Raw genomic sequence first — 26,853 nt, 5'->3', positions numbered from 1 at the left:
GGGGGCGCCACTCTCTCCCAGGTCCTGCTAACCCCGCCAGACCTTGAGACGCGCTGACCATGATCACACAAGGACATGTGCTCAACCATGAGCTTCAGGAGAACATGAGGTCTCATCTATGTGCGTGACCCTCAGACTCAGGGGAACACAGAGGAACATGCATGTGCACAGCCATTCAGTCCCACTTAGTCACAGCAAACAGCTCTCACAGGGGACTCCCGCAGCCACCCCCCGTCACAGGAGCCACGAGCCGGAGGAAGAGAAGGTAAGAATGACCACTGTCCAATGGACACTGAGTGTCCTAAGCACATGTCACGTGGGGGCTTGTTGTCCCGACTGTAAACCCCCCGGCCTGTGGCTGCCTCAGAGGGGTTCCTCAGAGGGGCCGCACCCACCTTGCTGGGCAGGTCCTGTGGCTTCGTGCTGAGATTCTCCGGCATCTCCCAGCAGCGCGTGGAGAGGTTCAGGATGGCCGTGGCAGCCATGTGCGCGGCCTCGGCGTCATGCGTGTAGTCGAAGCCTGCAGAAGGGGGTGAAGTGCGGGGGCTGTGCCTGGGGGGAGAGGCCTTTGGGAAAGGTTGGGCTGCAAAAAGGGAACAACAGCAGCTGGTATGCGACTGGAATGGGAGGCGGCCGCGCGGACGCAGTGGGGAGCTCTGGCCGGCTGGGAGGGCACGGCGCGCAGCTCTAAGGAGGCTGGCCTGGGGCAGGGCCACTCATCCCGGTCACAGGGCCACAGCACACCCTGCTCGTCCCCTCAGAAGGCGTCCAGGAGGCCATTTCCGGCTCGTTTAACATTTGGGCAGAGAGAACAAATACCTCCAAAGTCATTCCAGCCTGTCTGAAGCGTCCAGCAAAGACGCTGCCAACTGGGGACGCTGACAGAGGGCACAGACCTCTGTGAGCAGGAGTGGCCGGGACATGACTCAGGAAGGAAAGCCCTTGTCCCAGCATCTCAAAAGGCGACTTTGGGTGCCCCCATAATACCACTTCAGTAAAGTCATGTTATCGTTCAAATAAACATGGCCAATGAGGGCATAAAATGTTGTCTCTGCTAGTGATTATATTGTAGCCCCAAACCAGCCGTCAGGGGTTACACTTCCAACGTCAGGGCAGCACCAGTAAGTCCCCAGACCTCCGAGAGATCCCTGTGCACGCTAGGTCCTCCCTGGGCGTCATGGCACCGAGCAGATGGGACAAAGGTCCACACTGATGCTGGCGGCTGTGTCAGCCCTTGGTGTTTCCATTATTAATGTGACAGAAAGTCCTCATAGCTGCGTCGGAGGGCTTGACACCCCCGGGAGATGCCAGCTCCCGTCTCACGGGCTCAGTGGGCTGCTTCTCCATTTCATATGTGTTTCTCAGGCTAATGGGCTTGCAACCCACAGATTGGTATATTCAGTGACCAAAACAGACAGAAAAGGTTGTTCTCCAAAGTTCAGAGGAACACATTTTGTTAGTACAAGTACCCAGAAAACCTGTGGCTAACGCCACAACACACTGTCCAGTGAGACGGTCCTCAGGCAGGAAGGCAAACAGATTCTGCCTGCCCAGGCTCAGCGTGGCGGCTCTCTGAGCCCCCGCAGGACAGGCCACATCAGGGAACGTATTCTCAAGACTTCGGACACGCACGCCGTGAAGGACCTGGGTGTCGCTTCACCAATAGGGAAGAGATACATCGAGTGTGACGGGGAACATGGTGGCAGTAACATGAGGAAGACACGGACTCTGGGAAAGCCACCGTGGTAGACACGGGACACCTAGATAGCCCCGGGGCAGAGAGTGCTGGTGAGGGGTCCCTCCCCCACTCTCAAACCCTAACCTCTCAGGAGTGGGTCTCCCCAACTTACATTTAAAGGCTTTAGGTGAGGTTTCGCTGGTCTGAATCTTTGGGGCAAGCATGCGTTTGCCAAAAACCTGAGCGTCAAAACTTGCGTAGTCAAAGGTGACCTTGGAGAACTTCTCCAGCTCCTTGGCCAGGTTAGCCCTGGGGGTGGCAGGGGCCACGTTAGGCCGGTAGCTTCCATACGGAGGGACTTCAAGCTGCTTCACGAAGCACATAGGCCTGAGGTGTAGGACAGAGGTGTAGCACCGTGAGGACAGGACCAGGGACTCTAAGCCCCACCCTACAGCCCAGGCAGGAACCCCTCAGAGCCCCATGTACACAGAGACCCTCCCCCATGTCCCCCCACAAAAGGATGCCTGGGGCCTGTTCTGGACGAGGAGGAGAGCCAGGAGCAATCGATGAGCCTTGAGCGGATGACGGCATGTGTCCCCGCAGATCAGAGGGGGAGGGCAGGCCTCAGATGTCCCCCCAGAGCTTAGGAAGGCCGCTTTCAAAGAGTTTGGCTACCAGTAGTGGGAGCCTTTGGCAGGCAAGTCCACAGGAGCGTCCTTCGGACAGTGGCCAGCCACCCCTAGACGGAACTCTGCTGCAATAACAGAGCTGCCCAGTGAGAAGGGAGACGGGACATGCAGACATAATGTGGGCGCTTCTGAGAACCGGGCTCAGGGAGGGCCCGACTCAGCTCTCGACTGGCCAGGGCCTCAGCCCTGCACTATTCTCTGCCTGACGTCCGTGGAGAAGAGCCGCAGAGGGGCTGAACAGGCTGACAGCAGGGAGCCCCTGCGGGCCTTGGCTCACGGTTACGAGACCGCACAGCGTTGCAAATACAAAACGGGGCGTGAAGAAAGGAGCTGAGACAGCACGGGGCCGGGCAGGAAGGCCAGCCAGGCGGGGAGTAGCCCCCACACGGGGTGGGGACAGGCTTCTGCGCTGGTCAGCTCAGAGAGAAGGGAAGGGAGAGGAGAGGCCCGGCAGCTCTCTCTGCTCCGGACTCAACCAAGCGACTGCGGCCTGGGCTCAAGAAGGGGACATGGGATGGTGGAACAGGAGCCCCGGGACAGACCCCGCAACGCTGAGGAGATCAGATCTGAGCCTGGACCTTGGAAAAGCAGCTGTCCCTAGCATAGGTCCATTCCCCTTCCCCAAGGAGGGCAGAGGGCCAGGCAGCATCCAGGGGAGTCCCCGGAGAGTGCTCAGGCACCACCCAGCGGAGAGAAGAACCCTGAGCTTAGAGCTGGCGGCTCGGGTTGCTGGCTTCCTTGGCCGGGGCCCCATCCCACAGCAGGTGGAGTGTCTGGGACGCCAGCACACGTCTGCACAGCCTCGCCCCACCCTCCCGGGACGACCCCCAGAAACATGGCCACGCCACAGGAGCAGAGCCTGAACACCGGCCTCCATAGCTACTGTCTGAAGCTTGGCACCAAGGACCTGGGGAGGCGAAATGTCACGACCTTGTTCAGGCCTCACGGGTATTTGCAAAGTCCACAAGACAACGCTGTCATCCACTTTCACAGGCAAACAAAGAGGGGTCCGATTCCCAGGAGCACAGCCACTGCGTGGGGGACTCTTGGCCCCGGACCCTGAGCTCCCAGGGCCTCGCCTGCCTGCTCGTATGACTTTTACCCGTGACTTAGATCAAGGCAGGAAAAAACTGGATTAGTAGCATGGCAAGCTGGAAGAAATAGTTATGGGATAGAAGCAAGAAGCAGCTTCCAAGTGTCTTCAGAGCCAGCCAGCAGGTGGGAAGGAGCCCACGGGACACGCAGGGCTGAAGGCCCCGTAGATGGGAGTGCAGAGTGCAGAGGGGTGAGGCCCCGGCTCTGGCCCCACCCAGAGACCCCTCACAGGGGACCCACAGAGCAAGCCAAGGGGGGTGGCCAGGTTCTCTGGCTGAGACCTTGGCAGGCACACACCAGGGAAGGGACAGGGGGCTGCATGGGCCCTGGAAGGAGGCGGGCCTCTCTCTAGACCAGGGTCTGTGCTAATGCCCAGGTTCGTGCCTGTTCAACATTCTCCTCTGAGGGGCAGACACGGGACTGGGATCTGAAGAACTGGGGAAGGGAAAGGCTTCTGAAGTCCCAGTCCCTCAGAGACACCGGGAGCAGAGTATCCACAGAGTGAGGGCACTTGGTGGGGAGCCACCCCGCTGGCCAAAAGCAAGAATCTGAGGCCAGGCTGGCCAGGGGCCAGTGCCAGCTCCCTCCACGCCCCCCTCGCCAATAATTGCTGTCTTGGGCAAGCTCCCGACACTGTGGCCTTCATGTGGCTCCTGCCTTCACAGAGTCACAGGGGTGGCAGTATGCCAAGCACATGCATTCTTAATGGCCTTTGGGGAGCCCCTGATCACTGACATCTGTCTACACACGCTTGCCTACGGCTGCCTCAGAACCTCTGGGGCCACAAGCCGTGCTCTGAAGGGCACCACGTGCCTCCGTCCTCGCCCTCGGTTCAGGGTCCTTCACTGAGGTGAGGGAGGTGCAGGCAGGAAGGAGCAGCTCCTGGAGGGTTTGGACCCAGTGGCCGCCAGCTGGGGTAGTCTGGTCTCTGGAGACAGGACCAGCATCTCCACAACAGCCCCTGAGCGCTCCCCAGCGGGGAGAGCTGATGCCTTCCCAAGGCAGGGCGGCCAGGCAGGGTTTGTGCCACAGCGGAAACACGGGTGAGTGCGCGGCTGTCAGACTCTGTCCTATGTGCCCCAGAATCTAGCCTCCAGGTCCCCCCGGGAGAACCCCAGGGCAACTCGGGCCCTCAGCACACGCGCACACATGCGCGTGAGCCACCCAAAGATGCTGGGAAGACCCCTGCGGGACCCTGAGGGGCAGGCGCGTTAGGCTCTGGGGCTCATCTCACTCACCTGAGGATCCGATCGGAGCTGGAGCTACTCTTGGAAGGGTCTCCTGTCTGCGGCTGTTGCTTCTCATGAGATTTGGCCAATTTTTCAGCAGCAGCAATGGGACAGCCAGACAAACTGGAGAAAGGTGGAGGTCAGCTAAGGACTGTCTTCCACAGCGCAGAGTACTAACCACTATACGATCACGGCAAGGACTGTCTTCCAGACCCAGACCTGCCCAAGCCAGGAGCTCGCCAACACCACCCAGAGCCCAGGAAGTCTCCTGTCTCTCTTGCTCTGTCCTCGAGCCCTCAGAGTAGCTGTGCACGTCGCTTTCCGTTTGGGGAAACCCTCAGCAATGACAGGGAAAACAGAGCAGACCCTCAATGCCTTCACAGCTCGAGGCGGGTCTGGGCAGTGGGCCTGCCCTTCTCTCACTGCCGACCAGAGCGGAGCCCTCGGGACCTGTCTCTGGCTCGTGCTCCGTCGGCCGACCCATCACGGCCAATGGGGAGTCCCAAGGCCACGCAGCCACACACGCCAGGTGCTGACCCTGGAGGCCAGGCCCCTCCCCGGCAACTACCTGATCTAAGACACCGTGGGAGCAACCTCAGCTGTCAGCATCGGGCTGGCCGGCTGCTGCCCAAGGGATGGCCACAGCCCCACTCAGGAGCGTGGCCTCTTCTCAGGGACGTGCAGCCGCCTTTGCAAGGACACAGCCAGTCACAGCCACACTACAAGGCGCTCCACGTGGGGAGTGCGGTCACCTCTCACGGTGCAGGATGGCAGACCGCAGAACCCCAAGGGCACCCCGGGAGTATCGGGTCTGCCTGGGCCATGGCCCCCACACTCTAGCCTGGACCTCGGTCCTGGCGGGTGGAGGCCTCCCAAGAGAGCCTCACCTGGCTCTCCCCAAGGTCAGGAGGCCTCTCTGGGGGGCACACACCCATCCCTCCAGCACCCTCTGGTGTCTCAGGACCACTCCCATAGGGACCACACCTCGGGGTGTCATTCCGACCCCCCACCAAGAGGCCTGCCCTGAGCTTGCACCCATCCCAGGCCGGGGCACACACACGAGGCCCAGCCTGCCCCCCCACCGGCCCCCCACGCCCAGCTGAACCTGAGTACCTTCTGTGAGTGTTGCGGTTGCTGTTCACGTGGCCTTGGCCGGTGCAGCCGGGGGTGGGGCACTTGAGCACGTTCTCGTGCATGGCCAAGACTGCGAGAGAGCCAGAGGGAGGGACACGCTGAGCACGGCCAAGGAAGACGGAGGGGCCCCATGTGAGGTCTGCAACCTTGTGGGAGGGTGGCAGCTGAGAGCAGCAGCCGGCAGGGCCCACCGGCCTCAGCCCAATCCAGCTGCACTCCCTCCCACCGTGGCCCCGGCCTCCCTGGGGCGGAAGCCAACTTGCCCTCAAAGCCCCCGGTGGTTCTATGATTTGCCTTTGAGACTCCTGTTCGCAATTACTGCCTCTAGGCTGGAAGTGAGGACAGGCCTTCTCCTCTGCCCGTCGGAGGACAGGCAACTGGCTGTCTCCTCACAGGCCTCCTGGGGCCCTGGCATGGGGCTGCGGTCTCAAGGCAGGTGACAGGGCATGCCGCACATCCCCAGCCTCGTAGGGTTTGAGTTGGGGCATCTGGACAGAGCCGGTCCAAAGGGACAGGGCCCTGGGTGACCCCTCCTCCACAGGAATACCATCCAAGCAACAGAGATGGTCTGAATTGTGCACAGCTACTCACTCTCCGGGGGGATCCTGTCCTTGTGAGGGCAGCCAGACAGGCTTCGGTGGTGAGGGTACAGCCCTGTGACGTGGCCAGTGCCATCACAGCCTGGAGTCGGACACTTGATCTCACGCTTCTCAGCTCTTGAGGGATCTAAACACACAAGATGCATCAGATCGTGCAGGGAGAAAACTGCATGGTGGGTGACGAGTGGGGAGGGGATGGGACAGCCACGCTCCTTCCTTCACGTGCAGAGCAGAGTGGCCGGACTGCACAGCTGCCTGGGAGGGACCGGGGCTGCATCATTCTGGGGACAGTGGCCCACACTGGCCGTCCTCATGGAAAACCCTCCCATGTAACAGGATGGGCAGCGTGATCAGGAGGACGCAGGTGGCAGCTGGCGCCCTCCCTGTCCACCCCTGCTGACACTGTGGGAGCCTGTTGCCTTCAGCGCTGGGGCATGCCTCCAGAGCCCCTTAACCATAGAGCTCCAGCCTCTGCACAGAGAGGTGAAAAGTGGAACTAGTTCCTTGCCGGGGGAGGACAAAGACGTTAACTTGCCAAAAGCCGCACAACTGATAAAGGCATGGACAGAAATTTCAACTCAAATCTCAGTTGCTGAACTCAAGTCTAGGCTCTGTGGGCCAGGAGATGTCCCTATAGGATGTAGGGGCCAGAAGGAAACACTTGTCAGGACACAATGATCCCCAGAGCATAGCCGATGTCCCAGAGAAATTTCTGGGTGCAGCCCTCCCCTCCAGGAGAAGCAGAGGTCACACAACCACACCCAGAACGCCTCCCCGGGGCAAGGCAGAAACCCGGGGGAGCTCTGAAGTGCAGGGCCCCAGGCTCTGCATCTCCATGTTCAAATGAGCAGGAAACTGGACGTCTACCAACCCAGCAGGCAGGGTTGTCCCCAACCCATCCCCCATGCCTGCTTCCAGAACTCGGGCTCTATCTGGGGCTCGGGCTGCATCCGACCCTTGGTGTGAGCCCTGTCTCGCCCCTGCCCGGTGCTTCCGCTCGGCCATCTTCCTCACCCTGAGGCTCCGTCCCCTGGGTCCATGCCCTCAACTCCAACCCTGAAGGCAGGTCCACTAGTGTCCATTCCCACAGGTCTGAGTCACCCTAACACCTGGGCTGTGGCCATCACTCAGCCGGTGTCCCCCAGCCATACACGGTGTGCCCAGCCACATACATCCCTGCCCTGATCCGTGAGCCCCAAGCCCACTGCCCGCAGACTGACACTCTACGCAGCTCCGACTTCCCTAAATTTGGGTCTTCTTGCACCTGCGTGCCCTGAAGCCCCTGCCAGTCTGACTCTGAGCTCTCGAGCAGCTGTCCCCACATCTGGGCCACCCTGAAAGGTGACAGGTCTCCTCCAGGTTGAAACAACGTCCTCATCTGGGTCCCCTCAGCTGTGTCCCTCAGCGTCTGCCCCCAGCTCATCTCATCGAGATTCCCTAGGAAATCTGTGCCCGGTGTCCCTACTTACCTACCAACTGGGCTCCCCAGAGCTGACTCAATGTCTCTACGACCCAGCTGTGTCCGCCCAGGGCCTGCCTGCGTCTCTCCATGACCACGGCCAGCCCCCAGGCTGCGGCTGAGCTGCTGGAGCCGGCTGACTGCCCCTCCTAGCCTCCGCTTTCCACCCCAGGAGCTCTGCTGCTCTCTCTGATCGCCCCACAAGGGCAGTGTGAGCCCATTCCCTGCATCTGTGGCCAGACTGTAGTTATGTGTCTGTGTGCCCTTTGTTGGCACCTGTCAGCCCTGCCTCCAGCCCGTAAGGCCCTCCACTCTGGACACACCTGTCCCTCAGCCTGCCTCTCCATGCCCAGTGGGGACGGTGGGGGAACGGGCGCTACCCAGCCCCGGCCGGGAGTGGGGGAGGGAGGACAGGAGGGTGTGTGGGCCCGGCCGCCAGCCCTACCTTTGCTACAGTAGCTCTTCCGGGCATCCAGGGGCCTCACTGCCTTCCCGGGCTCCCCGGGGCCCAGCTGGCCCTGCTCGGTGGGCGGGCAGCCGGGCTCACAGACGGCTTGTACCTGCTCAGCCTTTAGGGCAATAGCCTGCTCCAGGAGACCCAAGTTCCCACGTGTCATCACGTCGTACATCTCCGACACATCGGTGACCGCGGACTTCTGGGAGCGCGCGTCTTCGTCCCGGCCGTCGTCGGAGCGCTCCTCCCCCAGGACGGGGTACTCGGGCTTCGGGCTGGGCGAGGCCAGCGGCTGGGCTTCAGGGACCTTCTGGCCGGGGCCGAGGGGGGCATCCTCCTGGCAGATGACCTCGGGAGCGGCCTCCTCCTCCTCCTCCTCCTCTTCCTCCTCCTCCTCCTCCTCTTCCTCCTCCTCCTCTTCCTCCTCCTCCTCCTCCTCCTCCTCCTCTTCCTCCTCCTCCTCTTCTTCCTCCTCCTCTTCCTCCTCCTCTTCCTCCTCCTCCTCCTCTTCCTCCTCCTCCTCTTCCTCTTCCTCGTTACCCAGAGCGACTTTCCTCTTGCTGGACTCCTCACTGGCCACACCCTCCACGGCCTGGGGACCGAGCTCCTGGGGACGCTCCCTGGTGGCTCCCACCACCTGCTCTGCATCCTCTGGCCTGAGGAACATATCCTTCTCCCCCTCGTCACTGGTGGCCCCTTCCTCAGCCTCCTCCTGCACCAGGTGCACAACACCAGGGCCCGGCTTGGCCACCTGGCCCAAGTCCTCCCCAACTAGGGTCTCTACAGCGATTTGGCCCAGGTTGAGGAGAGAAGTGGCAATGATCTCCTGGTAGCTGCTGTAGCCGCCCTTGGCGGGGCCCGCAGAGCTGCCGACAGGCTTGGATCCGAAGTGGGACTTGACAGGGCTCCTTCCTGCACAGAATCAGAAACATGTGGAAAGAGCCTAAGGAGCCCCCGAGCGCCCTGCCCAACCGCCTGGGGAGCCCGACACCCCCAGAGAGAGGAAGGTGGTCGGGCATGCCTGCCCCTGTGCTGGGCCGCAGACGCGCGGTGAACTTATCTGAGGAGGAGAAGGGGTCACTGCTTCTTCTGAAGCTGGGACACTCTCCGATACTTGTTACTAACAGCCCCTCCCTTTAAGGCTACTTTCTCAAATCGGGTAAACCTGCATTTCATAAAATGGCACTTAATACAACAGATTCTAAAATTTGCTTCGTAAACACAAAGGAGAAAAGTAATTTATGTTTTTAAAAGACCCACGTGTACACATCTTAAGTGCCATGACCTTGCTGTGGTGAAGGCTCCCCACACACCGGCCCCGGGTGTGGGCGCCTATTCCGGGGGGCCCGCTGGGGCTGCTGCCCAAACCCCAAATGCCCTCCTCTGTAAGAAAGCTGGCAAGCTAGTGCTTTCTCCCTAGAGCCCATTGGGCCACACAGCACTGCAAAGATGACCAGAGACCCCCCCAGGAGCGAGGTGAGCGTGAGGGCACTCGCTGAGAGTTGGCTCCACAATGAAGTAGAAATGCCGTCTCGGACCGTGCGAGGCCAGAAGACTCAAGCACCTTGCTGTTCTGGGGGTTCAGGACCTCAGGTCCCAGTCCCACTCCCAGGACTGACGTCTGCCAGGCTGGGGGGGCGCGTGGACACTTCCCTCCGGGACCCAGAGCCACTTTGACACCAGCATTTGCCGACGTCTGGGCCTCCCCCACTGGGAAGAATGCTCGGCAGGAATCCCTTCGGGTCCCCATCCTACCCCAGGCTTCCCTGGACACCCCCACAGTCTCACCTGACGCCCAGCAGACCCCCGCCCTACCCCCAGCTGCCCTTCCCTGGAGCCAGGGGGAGGGGATCTCTCTGAGCCCCCTTCCCCCCTTCCCCCACGACCCGAGGCACAGCCCACGCCCATCTGTCCATCCATCTCTCTCTCACACACACACACACACACACACATCCACACACACACACGCACTCACACCCACAGCGTTCCCAGAGATGTGCCCACAGGCCCCTCCAACTCCCTGCTCCGGCCCCTCTCCAGGAAACCCCGACAAATGTCAGGACAAGACCTCGCTTGTTCTCAGGAAGGGCTTCCTCGGCGGCGCTTTCACTGCCTCGGAGTGGGGCCCCCTCCCCACTCGCAGGCTGTGATTCTCCAGGGCCACACTAAGCGCCCTTTATTTCGGGGGAGAAAGAGCCACAAAGCACCTTCAGCTGGCTCGGGACGATGAATCTCCTCCTGTCCTGGCAGTTCAGCCTCGTCCTCCTCCGGAGTTCCTTCCGATTCATCAGAGACAGAGGCGTCCTTCACCTCGGGGTCCTCGCTGCCGTCGGTGTCCGCGCCGCAGCCCTCGTCCAGCGCCAGCTTCAGGGGCCGGGACTTCCGTGTGGGCGCCAGGTGCTCGGCCGGCGCGCCCTCCAGCTTCCTCTTCTTGGCCAGCGGGCAGCTCTGCGAACTGGGGGGAAGGGGACCAGGGCCGCCCTGTCGAGGCTCTCTGGGACCCACCCGCCCGCACTCCACCCTCGGCAGCCGCGTTCCCTGTGGTGAAAGCTCGTCTTCGCCCTCAGCTAAAAGCCCCACATTCAGGACAGGCAGGTTGATGTACTTAAGTTTTCTGTGAATTAAAAACTCACGTGCTTTAAACTGCGCTTCGTTCTTCTCTCAAGCCCTAACCTCAGTGGCCCCGTCCACGGCACGCGCCCTGCGGGGCTGAGGCGGGCACTGGCCCTCTGTCGGTCCCCGCCCACTTCCTCCCACCGGGCAGGCCATCGGGTGCCCGGGCCTTTCCTCTCCACCTCCAGACCCTGCACACCCTCCCTCACTGCAGCCGAGCTGACAGCAGCCACGACCAGGCGGCAGCTCACTGAGGCCACCCTCGTGGATGGCAGGTCCACTCTGAACTCCCTCCCAACACCCTCCTCTGGCCCCCAGCAGAAAGGCCGCGGCATGACGCGCCACAGCCGTGTTGGCCTCAGCAGCTACAGGCACAGATGGAAGGTTCTAGATCTACAAAAGGGCCCAGAGAGGGCAAGGGGCTCCGGAACCCCGCAGTCCCACTGCTCTCCAGGAGCCCCCTTACCTGCGGTGTCTGGAGTACTTGCCCCGGATGTGTCCTGAGCCTGTGCATCCTGGGGTGGGGCAGCTGGAGGGAGAGAAGCAGAGGTGGTCACACGGGGAAGGACCTGCCCGCCCCAGACCCTTCCCCGGGAGCAGGAGACTGTCTCCAAACAGTGCATCTCAGAACGGCTGCTTGCAGTTCACTAAAAATTAATGAAATAACTCACCCCATTTAAGTAAACGAATGACTCATTACAATTTTATGAGTGTGTTTAATTAAAGGTCTGCATGTATGAGATCAAGACTTCCGATGTCGGTGTCTCCTAGATGGCTTCTCTTCTCTGCGCATGAGTCTTTCCCACTGACGGCAAACTGCTGCCGGCTTCCCAGCAGCCAAGAAACAGGGTGCTCTGGGAAGCCCCCAGAACCAGCACCTGAGGCAAAGCCGGCCATCACTGTGCTCTGAGGCCCGCAGCCTGGTGCAGACAGGTGAGGCCAGGAGGGCCTATGACCCGGGGCTGACCCGTAGACGTGTAGGGGGGAGGGTTTGGAGGGAAGGGGGCTGCTGGGCTTCATGCACCCTGGGGCCAGCAAGTGCACGGGGAGGAAGGCAAGGCACTCAGAAGTCCCTCCCCCGCCACTGTCATCTGTCGCCCTACGGAACCAAACCATGGAAAGCTCTGGAAACGTCAGATCATGGGCATGGGGCCTACCACCCAGCCCAGTTTGCCTGGAGTCAGCCCTGTTCAAGGCCGGGATCCCATGGGCTGCGGCGCACATCCACAGACCGCAGACAGCAAGAAGCAGACATGCGCTCCTGTTCCGGAGTGGCAAGCCAACGTCCCGAGAAGTGGGAGAAGGCATTGAAGGTCACCCCAGGGAGGCTGAGCCCGAGCTCCTCCAGGGAGGGGCCGTCCCAAGAGGGGAAGCCCTTGTTTTTAACAAGCGTGGCATCAGGGGGTCTGGGCAGGCCCTCCCAGAACCTGGGAGGGAAGAACAGGGTGGGCCCCGAAAGGGACACGGCCCGCGACCTCAGTCTAGACACACCTGGTGGTTTCTAATTTGACGGATCACAGCCTAACGGCAATGCGCTGTGGGACTCCCCAGGCCACACAGGTCACCCTCGTGGGAGGGTCAGGGAGAACAAGACAGTGGACAGAGGCAAGCCCCACCCCACCTAGGAGCTCAACAGCTGCCCTCCAGGCTGAGGCGGCCAGGGCTGAGTCTCAGTTTAAAAGGAAGAAAGGAGCACGGGAGGGGGGGGGGGGGGGGGGGGGACGGACGGGGAGGGGAGGGAAGACCCCGTTTTATTGTGGATTTCCTTTCCAGACAGCCAGGACTTGCTGCCCCCGCTGTCTACTCTAAAAATCTATGCCCCACGCTTGCTTTCTCTCTCTCAAGAGCTAGCTTTGAGACTTTTCACAAAAGGTCCTTGTTACTAGGGATTTGAAGCTGAGGTCCCAATTAGCCGATTAATCACTGAGTTAATCAGGCAATTATGTGGCAGCTGCTGTGGAGTCCTGAAGGCCGCTGGCCCTGCCCCCGGATGCATCACCATCTCTGAGCCACACCTCCAGCCACCAGCTTGCCAGCGTCCTGGCCTCTAGCCCAGGGGGCAGCAGGGCAGGCGGGGAGCCCACATGTCTGGGGCAGGTGAGGACCACTGTGGGATTAGAAGCCGCAGCCCCTGCACTCTGGCTCCCCATGCAGTGGCCACAGGAGACCCAGTCAAAGCCCAGCGGCTGCCAGCCCGTCGCCTGGGCTGCACCACTCACACCATTTCCCTTACAAGCGCCCCCAGGGTGCGTGAGGCTCGGGTGAAGAAGCAGCACCAGCATCCCCCGTCTTGAGGGGAGGAGGCCGACGAAGCCAGGGTTTCTTCCTGAAGCTCCCTACTGTGGCTCCCGGAGGGCAGCAGGGACAGGAAGATAGGCAGAAGGCTTGCAGACAGCCTGCTCATGGTCCCCACTGAACAGGCTCCCGGTGAAAGCTTTGCACATCCAACCATAAGCTACAGGTGTCAAGGGAAGTCAAGGCTGAGGCCAGGAAGACCCCCAGCCGGAGCCCTGCACTCAACTACCAGCCCTAGACAGGACTGACTTCCCTCCCGCCCCCTGCAGGCAGGTGGGGCACCTCTCCATTCTCATCTGTCCCCCGGGGCAGAAGCTGGCCACTGGCTCCAAGGAGGCCCTCCGGTGACGTCACAGGGCTGGGAGGGAACCCAGATGCAGGTGTGACAGATGGGCGGCTCTCCTCAAACGTGCTCCAGAGGGGGCCCAGCAGGCATCTGCAGGGGGAAGCAGGTTCCCCACCTTCCCACCAGCCAACCCCTCCAACAGCCCCTCCCAGGCCGTGTGGCTGCAGGCGGGCCCAGACCAGGACACAGACCGAAGTGTCCCACAGTTCTTCCCACTCTTCACAGACGCAAAGGAAAAGCCACCAGGTCCATTTGCTTTCTCTTGGGCGCTCAGCGTTAAACCCAGGGCACAGAGAAGCAACGTGGGCTCCAGAGGCAGGAGAAGGCACTCAGAGCCCTGGCGGCTCCCGGTCAGCCTCCTGTTCAGCTCAGCTCCTAACAACGGCCATGCCACTCCCCTGAGAGCAAGCAGCCTCCTGGGGGCCTGCTCGAGTTGGGAATAAACAAACCGGGACAGGGGATGTGGGCCGAATTCTGGGACAGGGAGGCCTCTATCCCTCGTCCATGGAGCGGGTCCCACCGTAGAGCTTCCCCCTAACTCGGCTCTCCCTTCCAGTGACTTGGGCATGAGTTTATCTAATACGGTGATGTCCTGTTCCAGGTCACAGGCTCCCTGCGCTGGCACCCAAAGCATAAGCCGGCTTGCAGCGTCTGCCCATTCTCACAGCATAAAGGTGCCCGTGTGGTTGGTGTGCCCAGCTAAGGAGCGAGAGCCACGATCCCACCACACATCACAGCCCCAGGTATAGCTCAGGCCAGCGAGCGCCCAGGAGCACAGGAGTGACCCGCACCTCCCAGGCAGGACACGGGCGTCTCTTTGGCACAGAGGACTCCACTCAGCTCCAAGAAGCCCCAAACCTCGAGGATTGTTGCTAAAACATTAGTCATCAACACGTTTGTCCCTAGTTTCTCCACTAACACGGGCAACAGTCTCCCTACTGCCGAGAAAGGAGGCTGAGACCTCACGGTGAATGAAGGTGCTCACAGGACCCTCTCATGGCTGGGTCCTCTCTGAGAGCACTTCAAAACAATACTATCTTCAGAGTCATTTCTGTTCTATTTCAAAATTAGGAGAGAAAGGTCTTTGGATCTGCCTTCGCAAGTCACTCCATAACTTTATCTGTTGCCCAAATTAGCTGCTGTGACCAAAACCCAGAGCTTCCTTGATTCCCGTGACCAGCCTCCTCCCCTTCACGGTCTGAAGAGGTTGTTGCTGAGCATCACACGCCAGAGGAAGTGACACCTCCTCCTGGAGGCCTTCTCTCCCCTGGAGCCTCGGGCCACCCATCCAGGGAGCACATTCTGTGGACCTTTCCCCAGTCTGGTTTGGTAGCCTTCCCACTCTCTCCCCGTGAGCTGGGCTGGGGCCTGGGGTGCGTATGACCCAGCTCTTCTGGTCGAATTTCAGTCCTCCAAGCCTCAGTTTCCCCACTTCCCGCACAGGGTGAAAACAGCAGCAGCCGTGTCCCCTGAGAGCTAGACTAGGCCAGGCAGCCAACGCAGAGTCTGTCGCAAGCCTGGGCCTCCAGTCCCTTCCCTTCTGTCCCCAGCTCACAGCCTCAAAGGTTAGAGGGACGCTGCCCACTCCGGGGTCTTCTCAGCGTCCTGATTGGCAAACCAGCCATCAGCCACTCTGGTGAGAAATGAGACAGCCCCGGCCCCAGACTTGTTCCGTTCGGTAAGATTCTTTCCCCCTAAGCTCCGGACATGTGCAGTGACGTGGAAAGTCTGCTCCAGGCTGGGGGTTGGGCAGGGCAGGGACAGCACGGACCCTCAGAAACTGGAATGTTCTGTGTGTCCCCCGCTGGGAGTCCAGAAGGTCACAGAAACCTCACTGAGGTGTGGTTGTCGCCCTTGGCCCTTCTGCATGGGCACGGCGCCCCACCAACATGGCCAGGGGCTGGGGGCTGGGGGCTCTGTGGGAATGAGGGTGGGCCTGGAGCCCTTCTGTCCCCCAAGGACAAGCCTCTGGCAGGTTAGCGCAGCTGCAGTCCAAACCCAGCTCCGTCTCATGGGGAATTTGTGGCCATTAAAGGGGGCCCCTGACACCCCTTGACATTCTGGGACCATCCATGAGCACCACTTCCCTTTCCCCTTTCCTGTCAGAGCCAGGACACCTGGCACTGCCCCTCCTCAGGAAACAGGGGGGTCTGAGGGCTGGTTTTCCTTGTTGGAAACTGAACATCACCAGCCCTGTCTAAGCAAAACAGCACTGAGGGCCCAGGCCCACTGAGTTTGAAGTTCCAAGGTCGTGTGGGTGGTTCTGGGACAGCCCTGACGCACGGGACTAGGGGGGCTTCCTCTCTGGCCATCCCAGGGGCCAATCCCAGGACAGAAGCCGGCAGGTGGGGGCAAGTCGACCTGGCCCCTCCTGCTTGGACCTGGCAAATCCCTGCTGTGGGCTGTCCTCTCTTCCTCCTCAGGATGCCCCTCCCGGTAAGCCCTGACCTAGAATCTGGAAATTCACAGAGCTCAGCCAGCGCAAGATCACCAGCGCACCAACCACGCTCGGCGCCTGGAGTCTGTGGATGGCTGGGGACCTCACAGGCCTTTCCTCATCTCTGCCCAATGGGGCCTCTGGCCAGCAGATGCACAACCCTTCCTGAGAGCCCCTAGTGACACCTTGCTGCTGGCTGGGGGCCACGGGGACAGGCAGGCCTGGTGGTGACCACAGGTCAGCACAGCTCTGCCCCTGTGCCAAGGCTGACTGCGTGGTGGGGTCAGGACAGAGGCGGGAGAGAGCAGAGGCAAGCGGAAGATAGCGGGACTCGTGGCAAGGAGGAGCGGGGTCCCGGGGGGCGGTTGAGCCATCCAAAATGCCCCGTGTGGGACAGTGGGGTGTTCGGGGTCACGGGCATGGGCAATGCTGGGTGCGAGCAGAAAGCCTTTCTTACCTGAGGTCGGCACTTGTGGGCTCTGGGGGCACTGAGTGAGAGAAAGAGAGAAACAGGGAAACACATATGGCAGTCCGAACTAAAAAGGCACAAACGGAAAAGAAGCGGAGACAATCCCAGCGAGAAGGGAACCCCATCCCTCCCTGACCTCCTAGAATGTGTGGCGGGACCAGGGGGGCGAGCTGCCGCCCCCCCTATGCTTTCCCCAGATCTCCCCGCGAGACGTTGTTGGCCTTACAGAGGGGTCAGGCATCCCAACCAGTCCCTGCTCTCCAAGCCTTCAGCACCAGGACAGTGTCTCTTTCTCAAATTGCCATGGGAAGTCAGCTTCCAACAGGAAACTTGACCCAGCAGAGAAGCCTGGGCGGAGAGAACCAAGCAGCTGGTCCCTGGTGATGGGGCCACACTGGGCAACAGTGCATCGGGGTCTAGCTGAGCAGCTCACATGGGAAGCTCGGCGCTCTGGCCCCTCCCCACACCAGACGTGCAGCCCCGGCCCAGTGTGTACTTAGGGAGTCAGGGAGGTGAGCCAGCCAAAGGCCCCCCCACCCCCTGCCAGCTCAATCTGACAAGCCCCCCCACCCCCCACCATGTCCTCCTGCACTAGGACTGACCTCCCAGGAGGGCAGGAGGCTGTCACAGAAGCCTGGAAGCATTCTAGCTCCAAACAGAAAGGTCTCCTGAAGGACCTTGGCCTTCCGCACTCTGTGGGGCCATCTACCTGCTCACCCACACCCCAGGCCGTTTGGTCTGGACCCCACCGCAGGCCTCACAGGCTCCAGACACCATGGACAGACCCCAAGTGCTCAGCATCAGGGGAGGAGCCTCCCAGGGCCTGGCCACCAATGTGGGCTTCTGCTTTCCTGAGCAACGTAGTGTCTTTACTTTAGGACCTGGAATTCACAGCCACACTGGGCTGGGAGGGGGTGCACTCACCTCGGAGGGCCTTGGAGCGCGTGCGAGCCCGTTTATCCTCATTTTCTAAGCTCATCTGCAAGCAAAAACAACTGGGGTGTTAATGGAGGCCAAGCCCAGGACCTCCCCTCTGGAGGGCCGCACAGGGCCCCAGCTCTTCTGGTTGCGGAGAGCCTGTGACACAGCCAGACAAGGGGTAGGCTCGCAGGAAGAGAAGACCTGAGACCCAGGCCAGCAAGCGTGGGGCAGGGGTTTCAGTGGGGAAACCCCAGCTCCCGGCCCGGCAGTCAGCCCTCCCACTGCCCCCACCTTCCCCCTCCCACAGGAACCTCCAGCAGGAGCCCTTGCCCCATCTGCCGGATGCTTGTGGACAGTAGGGCTCCCAGCACACGGGCTCCTGACCAGTCTGGGGAGCTCCACCCCTGCTCACTTGGGCATCACAACCGGTCCCCCACTGGACCCCAGAGCCCAGCTTCCCACAGGCGTGAGGGCCCCAACACACTGGGGTCACCCTCTTTAGAAACAGATGGCGGGGACTGGAACGGGTCTCCACAAAGCGTCCAGAAAATGAATTACTTCGATTTCTACCGTGTGCCATCCTGGAGGGAGCCCAGGGACCAGTGGCCTGACCCAGGGACAGGACGTGCTCACTGAGGGTGTGTCCCCAGAAGTTGGGCACCAGCACCCAGTGGGGACAGAGAGCACGTCAGGCACAGTGACGTGATAGCAACCATACTACAAATGTAAAAGGATGCGTGACACGGATTTTAATATACAAAACCTTACCTGACCTGACCATTGTCACTTCAACAGTAATCCGTAGAAAAGCCTCTGAGTGGGAGGCTGTTTTGTGCTAACTCGCAGAGACCCTGCATGTCTGCTGGACTCACAGCACCTCTGAGTCGGGCCCATGGCCCCCATGCTGGAGACTGTGGCTCTAGAGGTGGGAGCCAGCTTCAGGCAAGAACACAGGCCGAGGGGCCACGTGGTCAGGACCCACAGGCCACCCTCCCAGGGATGTCCCTTCTCCCAGGAGTGGGTGAGTGGGTCCTCCTGAGGGGGCAGGGCACCCTGCACAGTGCAGACCCCTCACCACTCTGACTGCCCCATCTGAGCCCATCAGTGCACCCCCACTTTCCCCGACCCTGCCTAATCCCCATGGGGAACATGGTCCACATGGTCCTGTCGGGGAGTCGAGCAAGAGCCCTCAGGAGGGTGAAGCCAGGGTACAAGCATCATGGAGAAGCCCAAGGAGGGGATCTTCCCAGGGCCATAGGTCCTCACGTAGAATCTTGGACGGATGTCACCCATGACACATCTGGCCAGACAGGTAGTGACGAGGTAGGAGGTGGGTGGGACAGTGGAAATGTCCCTTGTCTCTGAGGTGGGGGGCCAGGGGCCTCTATCTGGCAGGAAGTGTCCCATGAGCCCCACCGGCCTCACTACCTGTCCCTGTGGTCGGGAAGGGGACAGAGTGATGCCACCTGTCCCCAGGCCACAACCAAGGCTTGTCAAAGGCAAGGCCAAACAGCAGAAGGGAGAAAGGAAGGGTGACAGACTCAGGCTTCCAAGCCTGGAGGCCCTCGAGAGGAAAGCCTGAGCTCTGAGGTACGGAGTCCCCTCGCAGGAGGGAAGGAATCCCCCCAGTTAGGAAGATGAAATCTGTAAAGTGAGCCTCCCCACAGGCAGTGGTCACACACAACATTTTATGTGATTTGTTAAGGACCAGAACTCAAACCCGGGCGTGATCCACGCAGCTGCGGGCCCAGGCGGCAGAGCCGGCGTCCGGAGCCCCCGGGGCCAGTGACAGCTCTCCAGCAGCATGGAACGGAATCACTATAATCTCTATTTTTAAAGCAGAGGCTCCCCACGGGCCAATGACTCACATATAAAGTGAAGAGAGGAGCAGGTGTCAAAGGGACTTCATTACATCACGAGCCTTCAACTGTCATCTGCGCGGAGCCCAAGCACACCCCTCCAATGCCGGCCGCACAATGGAGCTCACGCGTCTGATGGCTGGCGCCGGCTTTCAGCTGAAATGCAATCGGCAGCCTTCTTTCTATTGTTTTTTTCTTTTTCTTTTTCTTTCTTTCTTTTTTTTTTTTTTTTTTTTTTTTTTTGTCAGTTTTCCCAGGGAAATTGGCAATCATTCTGCTAGGTTAAAGCATGCCTTGGCAATTCGGATTTCCTGCAGATAAATTATTCAAGAGCAGAGAACAGAAAGGGCTGCAGGGGCGCGACTGGGCGCTCCCACTGATGCAGCGCAGAGCTGGGACACTCACTCTGCCGAGCACCTTTCCATCTGCGATTTATCTGCGTCAGATGGTCAGTGAGTGAGAAGTTCTCTTCAGTGCGTGTAGCTTTGATTCTAAAAGGAAAGAAGGAGCCCAGTCCAGGAGGAAACACAGGTTAGCTCTTTAACACGAGATGAGTCTGTGAGCGGGTGACAAGGGACATCGGCGATGGAGCAGGGAGACTCTGACTTCTGGGCTGTTGGGAAGTAGTGGCGGTGGCTGCCTCAGAGCATCTGGGCAAACACACGATGAAACCAGCTCCGTTCCGCATCCCTGTTCTCCTTCCCAGAGAGCGGAGCACTCTGCCAAGGTGCGCTCTCCACTCGCCCCCACCCCGTGTTGTAGATAGAGACCAAGGCCCCGGCGTGAGCGCCACAGGGGTTCAGGCCACCGCACCGCACCACAGGTATCGCACTGCCTGGCTTCCTGGCAGCCCCCCAGGGCCTTCTGTCCCTAACCACACCAAGACAGGTCCCTCATCGGCACAAAGACTGACACGTTCTGACGTTTTACGGATTTACTTAAAGGACCCTCGCTTTTTCCAAACACAACCCAATCACTTCTCTGCTTTTGCACGACCCAGAGAGGACTGACTGACCTTACACCTGGAGGGTGAAAAGGCCCCTTGTCACAGCCAGGCTGGCCTCAATGCCCATGTTCTCTGTGGGGCAGGGATCTCTCTCGGGAGCGCCCTCTGTGCTGTGTCTGTGAGCCACCTCCGTCCTGCCGCCAGAAGCCCGTCTTACAGCTTCCCTGTGCCCCTCACAGCACCACTGCACTCTAATTAATATTTCACGAGTTCTGTCTTCAGCAGGAAAAGTATGGAGAGGGGAGTCATTTACGGATGCAAACACTTCCCTTTGCCACAGCCACAAACCAGAGACTTGTCTCTTCAGCCCTCCTTTTAACTGGCTCTGTTAGTGCCATGTGACGGGTCTCACTCAGGAGCTGTTACTATTTTGTTCTGTTTTGCGTTTTTTCAAAAGGTCAAGATTCATCACAGAAGCTCTTTTTAAATACAAACGGTTCCCACAACACCCAAGACCAGCTCCTTTTCGAACCCATCTGCGGAGCACCCTTGCCAAAACTGGGTTCCCTAAGTGGGACATTTACAAACTCGGGGACCAAAAAAGAAATGCCCTAATTATGCAGCCTTGAAACCCATAGATTTGTCTGAATTCTCAGAAACACACTCAGAAGCCAGGAAGATGGCAGAGAGGACAGATTCTCGGCGTCCGACAACCTGCAGCTGAGATTTCTCGCGAGGTGCTCCATGAGGCCCAACAGACTCTATGCCAATCTTTGCCTTTACCCTCCAAGGCCAGGTCTGCCCCCGACCCCCCACCCTCCCCAAGTCAGGGATGTCCGTCGTGGTGTCTGGAGGCCCTTCCCCCTCTGTCGTGCACTCTCCCTCCCTCTCTCACATCTCGGGGCTCTTCCCAGGCCCTCACAGATCCTCTCCTGTGCCATGTCCCTACTCTTCTGCACGGACAACTAAGAGTGGGACAAAGAACAGAATTCATGCTGAGGTTGTCCTGGCCTCAGCAGCCAGACCACGGGGACCGCACCCCAGGGGAGAGGGTGGGAGTGAGGAGGCTCAGGGAGTCAGTGAGGGCCTGAGGGTCTTAGGGCTGATGGCCTCCAAGTGGGAGGTGCTCCAGCCCTGGGAAGCAGGAAGCATCCCTGGGTGGCCTGGGCCTCCCGTTTCCCACCCTCTCCCGCTCAGGCTCCACTCTGTGCCCGTGTGTCTCCCGCGTGGTCCTCATCTCAGTGTGAAACAAGCCCATCCAGTCATGTTTTCAAGATCACCACCCCTCCTACAGAGTTTCATTCACTGCTCAGTACGCATCATGTAAGGATGAACAGACAGATGGTGATCCTGGGCAATGTCTCTGAGGTCCTGGAACTGGGGAACACGGCCAGGAGCAATCAGAAGGGGCTGAACAAGTACCAGAGCCTGAAGCTGGGTGGGGGTTCCAGACCCCTGACCATGGGGGACATTCATCCCAGCCCTGGGCTGGAGGAAAAAGAGGTTAGGGCTCCATTTTATTTAGAATGTGTCCCAGGGGATGCCTGGGTGACTCAGTGGTTAAGCGTCTGGCTTCCGCTCAGGTCATGATCCCAGGGTCTTGGGATCGAGCCCCGCATCAGACTCCCTGCTCAGCGTGGAGCCTGCTTCTCCCTCTCCCATCCCCCTGCCTGTGTTCCCTCTCTCGCTGTGTGTGTGTCTCGTTCTGTGTCAAATAAATAAAGAAAAGGGAAAAAAGATAAATCTTAAAAAGGAAAAAAGAAAGTGTTCCAACAGCTAGCATAGCTGGAAAATTAGAATGAACCTAGGACATTTTTTTAAATCCATAGGATTCTAAGGATTGTAGAGTTCCTGTGGGCAAGTTTCAGTGTTTTCCCTCCTGGAAGACCTAGACAAAGAGAGGGGGCATCCACTGACTCCCAGGAGACCACACGCAAACCTGCCTAGAAGGAAGGATGACATGGGATGAGGAAGCAGAGGAACATAGCAGGAGTGGCAGGGAACTGGCTGTGACCCACCATGCTGGCTGCAGCAGCGTCGGCCAGGGTCCATTTTCTCCGAGAGAGGGAAGGGGTGAGGGAGAAGCAGCCATCTGGGTTTGTTTGATTCTCTGAAGTGTGAGCAGGGGCAATGCCCACTCGCACAGCACCGCTAGGAAGCCCTTCCATAGACCCATGTTCCCACCACTGAAGGGTTTAGGCCCAGCCTTCAAGGGTGCTCCTTGCTGTCTCTCCCCACCAAGCATTCCGGTGGAACCCTTCAGAGCCCCCATCCCCAGTCCCATATACTGTCTACTTACACAACCTCACTGGTTCCCAGTTTTTGAACATGCACCTGCAAACCTGGTCAAGGTCAGCCTGAAGGGCAGCCTTCTTCTTCAAAGACATACAAGTTCTACCACCTCAGGAACCCTCCGCACACATTCCGCTTTCCATTCCCTGCTCCATGAGGCTGAACCGCATGCCCACACACCTGACTCCCGACCGCGGCCACCACGGCACCCCTGGCTCCTTGAAATGATAGTCCTGCCCCCTCTGGGGGGAGTCCGACTGTGTCTCTGAAGTTCTGCTGACATTCCACCCACTGCTCGGCCCACTGGCAATGGAATAGAGCTTCTCCCTGATTTGTAGAAAGGACACCCCAGAGAGTATTATTTAACACATGTCTTGGGAGAGGTTTTCCTAACATCTCTGAGCAGGGGATTAGGGCTCACTCCAACCCCAAATTGAAAATGATAGTTCTATCGAGACAAACAAAGAAATAACAAAAACCCAGACTCTAAACCGTAGAGAACAAACTGGTGGTTGCCAGAGGAAACGCGGTTGGGGGCACGGGCGAGACCGGTCATGGGGTGAAGAGCACATTTATCGTGATGAGCACTGAGTAATGCATAGAATTGTTGAATCACTCTACTGTACACCTGAAATTAATATAACACTGTGTTCATTGTATTGGAAATTAAAATCTAATTAATAAATGTTTATTTTTTTAAAGATTTTATTTACTTATTTGACAGAGAGAGAGGTCACAAGTAGGCAGAGAGGCAGGCACGGGGTGGGGGTGTGGAGCAGGCTCCCGCTGAGCAGAGAGCCCAATGCGGGGCTCGATTCCAGGACCCTGACATCACGACCCAAGCCTAAGGCAGAGGCTCAACCCACTGAGCCACCCAGGCGCCCCTAATTAATGAATTTTTTAAAATTATAGCTGTAGGGACACCTGGGTGGCTCAGTTGGTTGAGCATCCCACCCTTGGCTTTGGCTCAAGTCATGGTCTCAGGGTCCTGAGTTGGAGCCCTGAGTTGAGCCCCATGCTCAGCAGGGGGTCTGCTTGAGGTTCTCTCTCTCTCTCTCTCTCTCCCTGCCTCTGCTCCTCCCCCGCTCACATGCACTCTCTCCTTCGCTCTCACTCCCTCAAACAAATAAATAAATCTTTCTTTTGAAATTGCAGCTGTGTGGTAGACACCCTGATACAACATCTCTATGTCAGGTCCCTCTGTTTGAAACTCCAACATAAATGGGATTTCTACCCGAGGATAGGAGTGTAGTCACACCCAGTGAAGCAGGCCAGAAAGGTCATGCACAGTGGCCCCCCCTCCCTTGTCAGGAAGAAGGACTGCTAGACCTCCATGCAGTCAGCCTTCTCCTGGATTCGTATCTGGACTCCTCCTTTGAATATTACATGATTGGAGCCCCAGTGCTTCATTCTTAAGGTCAAGAAGTGATTTAAGGACCTACCATCAATGCCTACTTCTTTTCTTCTTAAGTTAAAAAATAAAAATAAACAGCTCAATGCCCCGCACTTTCCCCAAGCCCACAACGGTCTCGGCTCAGCCCTTCTCCGCCCACCTCTGAGCTGTCCGCATGCCTGGTGCTGAACCCGAGGCCGACCGCCGGCCGTGACTACTACACTCCCACCACCCTCCAGACACAGAGGTCCACATCAACAAGCCCCCATAGAAAGTCAGCCCACCCTGGCTATGTGATGTTCTGCTCTCCCGTGGCCACCACTACCTCCTGCTTTGGACTCCCCTAGCCTGCTCAGTGAGCTCATACCACTGGGGCCAGCCCTGCAGTCCTTCTGGAAACCCACCCTGTCAAAGGCACATCCTCCCTCCTTCTCCGACCTCTTAGTGTCTCTGCTCAGAACAGTAACTCAGGCCCTATCTGCCGAAACTAGAAGGAAGACTGTAACAGAGCAGTTGTTGCCAGGAAAGCCTGATCATGGACCACCAGGCTGCTCACAGCCGGCGCTCTTACATCACACACCTCCAACAATGGTCAAGACATGTCATCCAGAGCTCCTAATCTCAGTCTGAACGCTCAACACTGGGAAGAGATGAGTGAGGCATTTGCACCAAGGTGTAAATTTAAGATGGGAAACAAAAACTCAGTCATCAAGATAAACAGTTTAGTGACGGTTTCAAAATATCAAAATTAATGCCAAAAATCTATTGATTTTTAAATCATAATAAAGATAGGATCGGTACTACTGACTTTTCCTTTTGCCTCAGGCTCCAACATGGTAGAACGCCAACAAGCCTACAAGAATAAAAGTGGGAGTGGAGGGACACCTGGGTGGCTCAGTGGATTAAGCCTCTGCCTTCGGCTCGGGTCATGATCTCGAGGTCCTGGGATCGAGCCCCGCATCGGGCTCTCTGCTCAGCGGGAAGCCTGCTTCCCCCTCTCTCTGCCTGCCTCTCTGCCTACTTGTGATTCCTTTCTGTCAAATAAATAAATAAAATCTTTAAAAAAAAAAAAAGTGGGAGTGAAGGTGCTTAACAAGGTGCCAGGAGACGCCCGTTAGAAAGTATATTCTAGTCACCAGGTTCAAAGGGAACTACAGACACCCTCAAGTAATCTTGCTGCCTCAGCCTTTCTAGCCCTTCCTGTCCACACCCAGCGCCATCACATCTGGATGGCCATGCCCTGCGTCAGGGCTAGGATCCTTGATGAGGACCATCTCCATGTGAAGAAAATGGAGACAGGACTCTGAGGTCTGGAAAGGAATGCCCAAAAGCCTGTTGTCACCTTTCCCTCCACCTCTGAAGGTCACCAGACCCTGGGAAGCCAGCCTCACCCAGAGTGCATCCTGGGAGGTTTAGAATTGGAGGCTTGGTGTGGCTGTAAGCACATGGCATACCCTGGGTTTGGAGCATTTCTGGCGAGGCACGGAGCCTGAGACACCTCCAGCAGTGAGACCCAAGCAGGTATGAGCAGGCGTGTGTCATTTGCCTCCACTTGAGAAGATGGAAATAAACAAGGCCAACAGACCTCAGGAGCTCCTGCAACAAAGTCTCCTAGCGATCCTCGGTCTGTCCGGCGGGGAACAGCTCCGGAGGCAGCCCAGGTGTCACCAGACCCAGAGCAGGGACTTGGCCTGAGGTCTTCTTTGAAGTTTGCCGTGACCAGATCGCTGACGGTCTACCCCCCACTTAACCTTCTATCTGCTCAAGAGTAATGGTGGCCAGACAGAAAGTCACCTCCATGCCTCATGCCTGGAAGAGAGAAGGACCCCTGCCCAGACCCTGGTGGGGGAGCCTGTGGCAGGAAAGCGGCTGCCTTCCAAGCGCCTCACCTTGCCGTGTCTGCCCAGGAGGAGCCTCGAGGTCCTGCAGTTGCTGGCTTTGTCTCCTTGTGTCCACCTCTGACTCAGCAGCTCACCCCGGAACTCATTTTCTGAGGGGTCAGAAAAAGAAAGCTTAATGAAGGCAGCTCAGTGTGGTGGAAGGGACATGGGAAACTTGGACTGCTCTTTTCCACAGCATTTATGCAATCCCCCTTTCTGGAATCACCAGAAGGATGTGCAAGGTCGTGGTCCTGTGTCGGTTCCAGAGACAAGGGCCAGGAGCTCTCTGAGGAAAACTGGTCTCCAATTGGGATGCTCCTCAGAGGCCCCCAGCATCCCGTGCCCCTGCTCCGTCTTCCGAGAACCTGCCTCAGAGTGGGTGTGGTTTCCACTAACAGCTGCCGCAGCAGGGGGCTGGCGCAAGTGGGGGGCACTTGGCCTCCACCTCTGCCCTGGTCCCCGCCATCTTTCCTTCCCCTGTTTTCGTCCCTCTCCAGGGCAATGTCTCCAGTTAATATTTAATTCCACACATAAATTCACATGTCTGAGCAGAGGCTGAAGGCATCAGCTGGACATGACAAAGAAATGCCTATTCCCTGCACGGCACTCCCTGTTTCCATGACAACTAGCTTTCTACCACGGTGGCGTTTCAAGGAAGGTCATTAAGTACCAACAATAAAAACAGGAAATGAGTGTTCCTGTGCTGCGCTCTCTGCTCCTCTTGAGACGTGAGTTTGAGCCCTGTTGCAGGTAGGTCAGCACTGGCCGTCATTCGTGCTTCTGACACGCACTCCAAAGGCAGTTTCCCTAAAATTCCACCACTCCTGCCCCAGGCAGCCCTGTGGCTCCGGCCAGAGCATCCTCTCGTCTGAAAATGTCTCTATCCCATTAAAGGGCCTCCTGTGACCTCAAGGAGCACAAACACAGAGGGAAACAGATTGGTAGTCAAGGAGATGGCCTAATGCAAGGTCTTCAAACGAATGAGTAAAAACACCGGGATTTGACACCTACTGTGTGCACCTACTGTGTGCCTCCCTCTCACTGAGCTTTGAGTCCCCTGCAGGG

The 26,853-nt window shown here is 58.6% G+C and overlaps 1 protein-coding gene across 1 annotated transcript in view; it reads right to left on the bottom strand.

Annotated features, from left to right (window-relative positions):
• Positions 1–25,896, bottom strand: part of MYT1 (myelin transcription factor 1) — a 45,876-nt gene extending 19,980 nt beyond the window's left edge. The window contains exons 1-11 of the mRNA XM_059407497.1: positions 25,798–25,896; positions 17,422–17,476; positions 16,486–16,516; positions 11,417–11,479; positions 10,545–10,792; positions 8,329–9,249; positions 6,417–6,551; positions 5,805–5,895; positions 4,701–4,814; positions 1,851–2,065; positions 396–520 (exon numbers count right to left, since the gene is read on the bottom strand). Of these exons, the coding sequence (XP_059263480.1) occupies positions 396–520; positions 1,851–2,065; positions 4,701–4,814; positions 5,805–5,895; positions 6,417–6,551; positions 8,329–9,249; positions 10,545–10,792; positions 11,417–11,479; positions 16,486–16,516; positions 17,422–17,476 (1,998 nt within the window). The 5' untranslated portion in view covers positions 25,798–25,896. The remainder of the gene's footprint in view (positions 1–395; positions 521–1,850; positions 2,066–4,700; positions 4,815–5,804; positions 5,896–6,416; positions 6,552–8,328; positions 9,250–10,544; positions 10,793–11,416; positions 11,480–16,485; positions 16,517–17,421; positions 17,477–25,797) is intronic.
• Between the last annotated feature and the right edge of the window lie 957 nt (positions 25,897–26,853).

Source organism: Mustela nigripes, chromosome 7 (assembly GCF_022355385.1).
Source record: "Mustela nigripes isolate SB6536 chromosome 7, MUSNIG.SB6536, whole genome shotgun sequence".
Lineage (NCBI taxonomy): Eukaryota > Metazoa > Chordata > Mammalia > Carnivora > Mustelidae > Mustela > Mustela nigripes.
The sequence above is the reverse complement of the archived record's forward strand: the minus strand, read 5'-3'. Positions and strand labels throughout refer to the sequence as shown.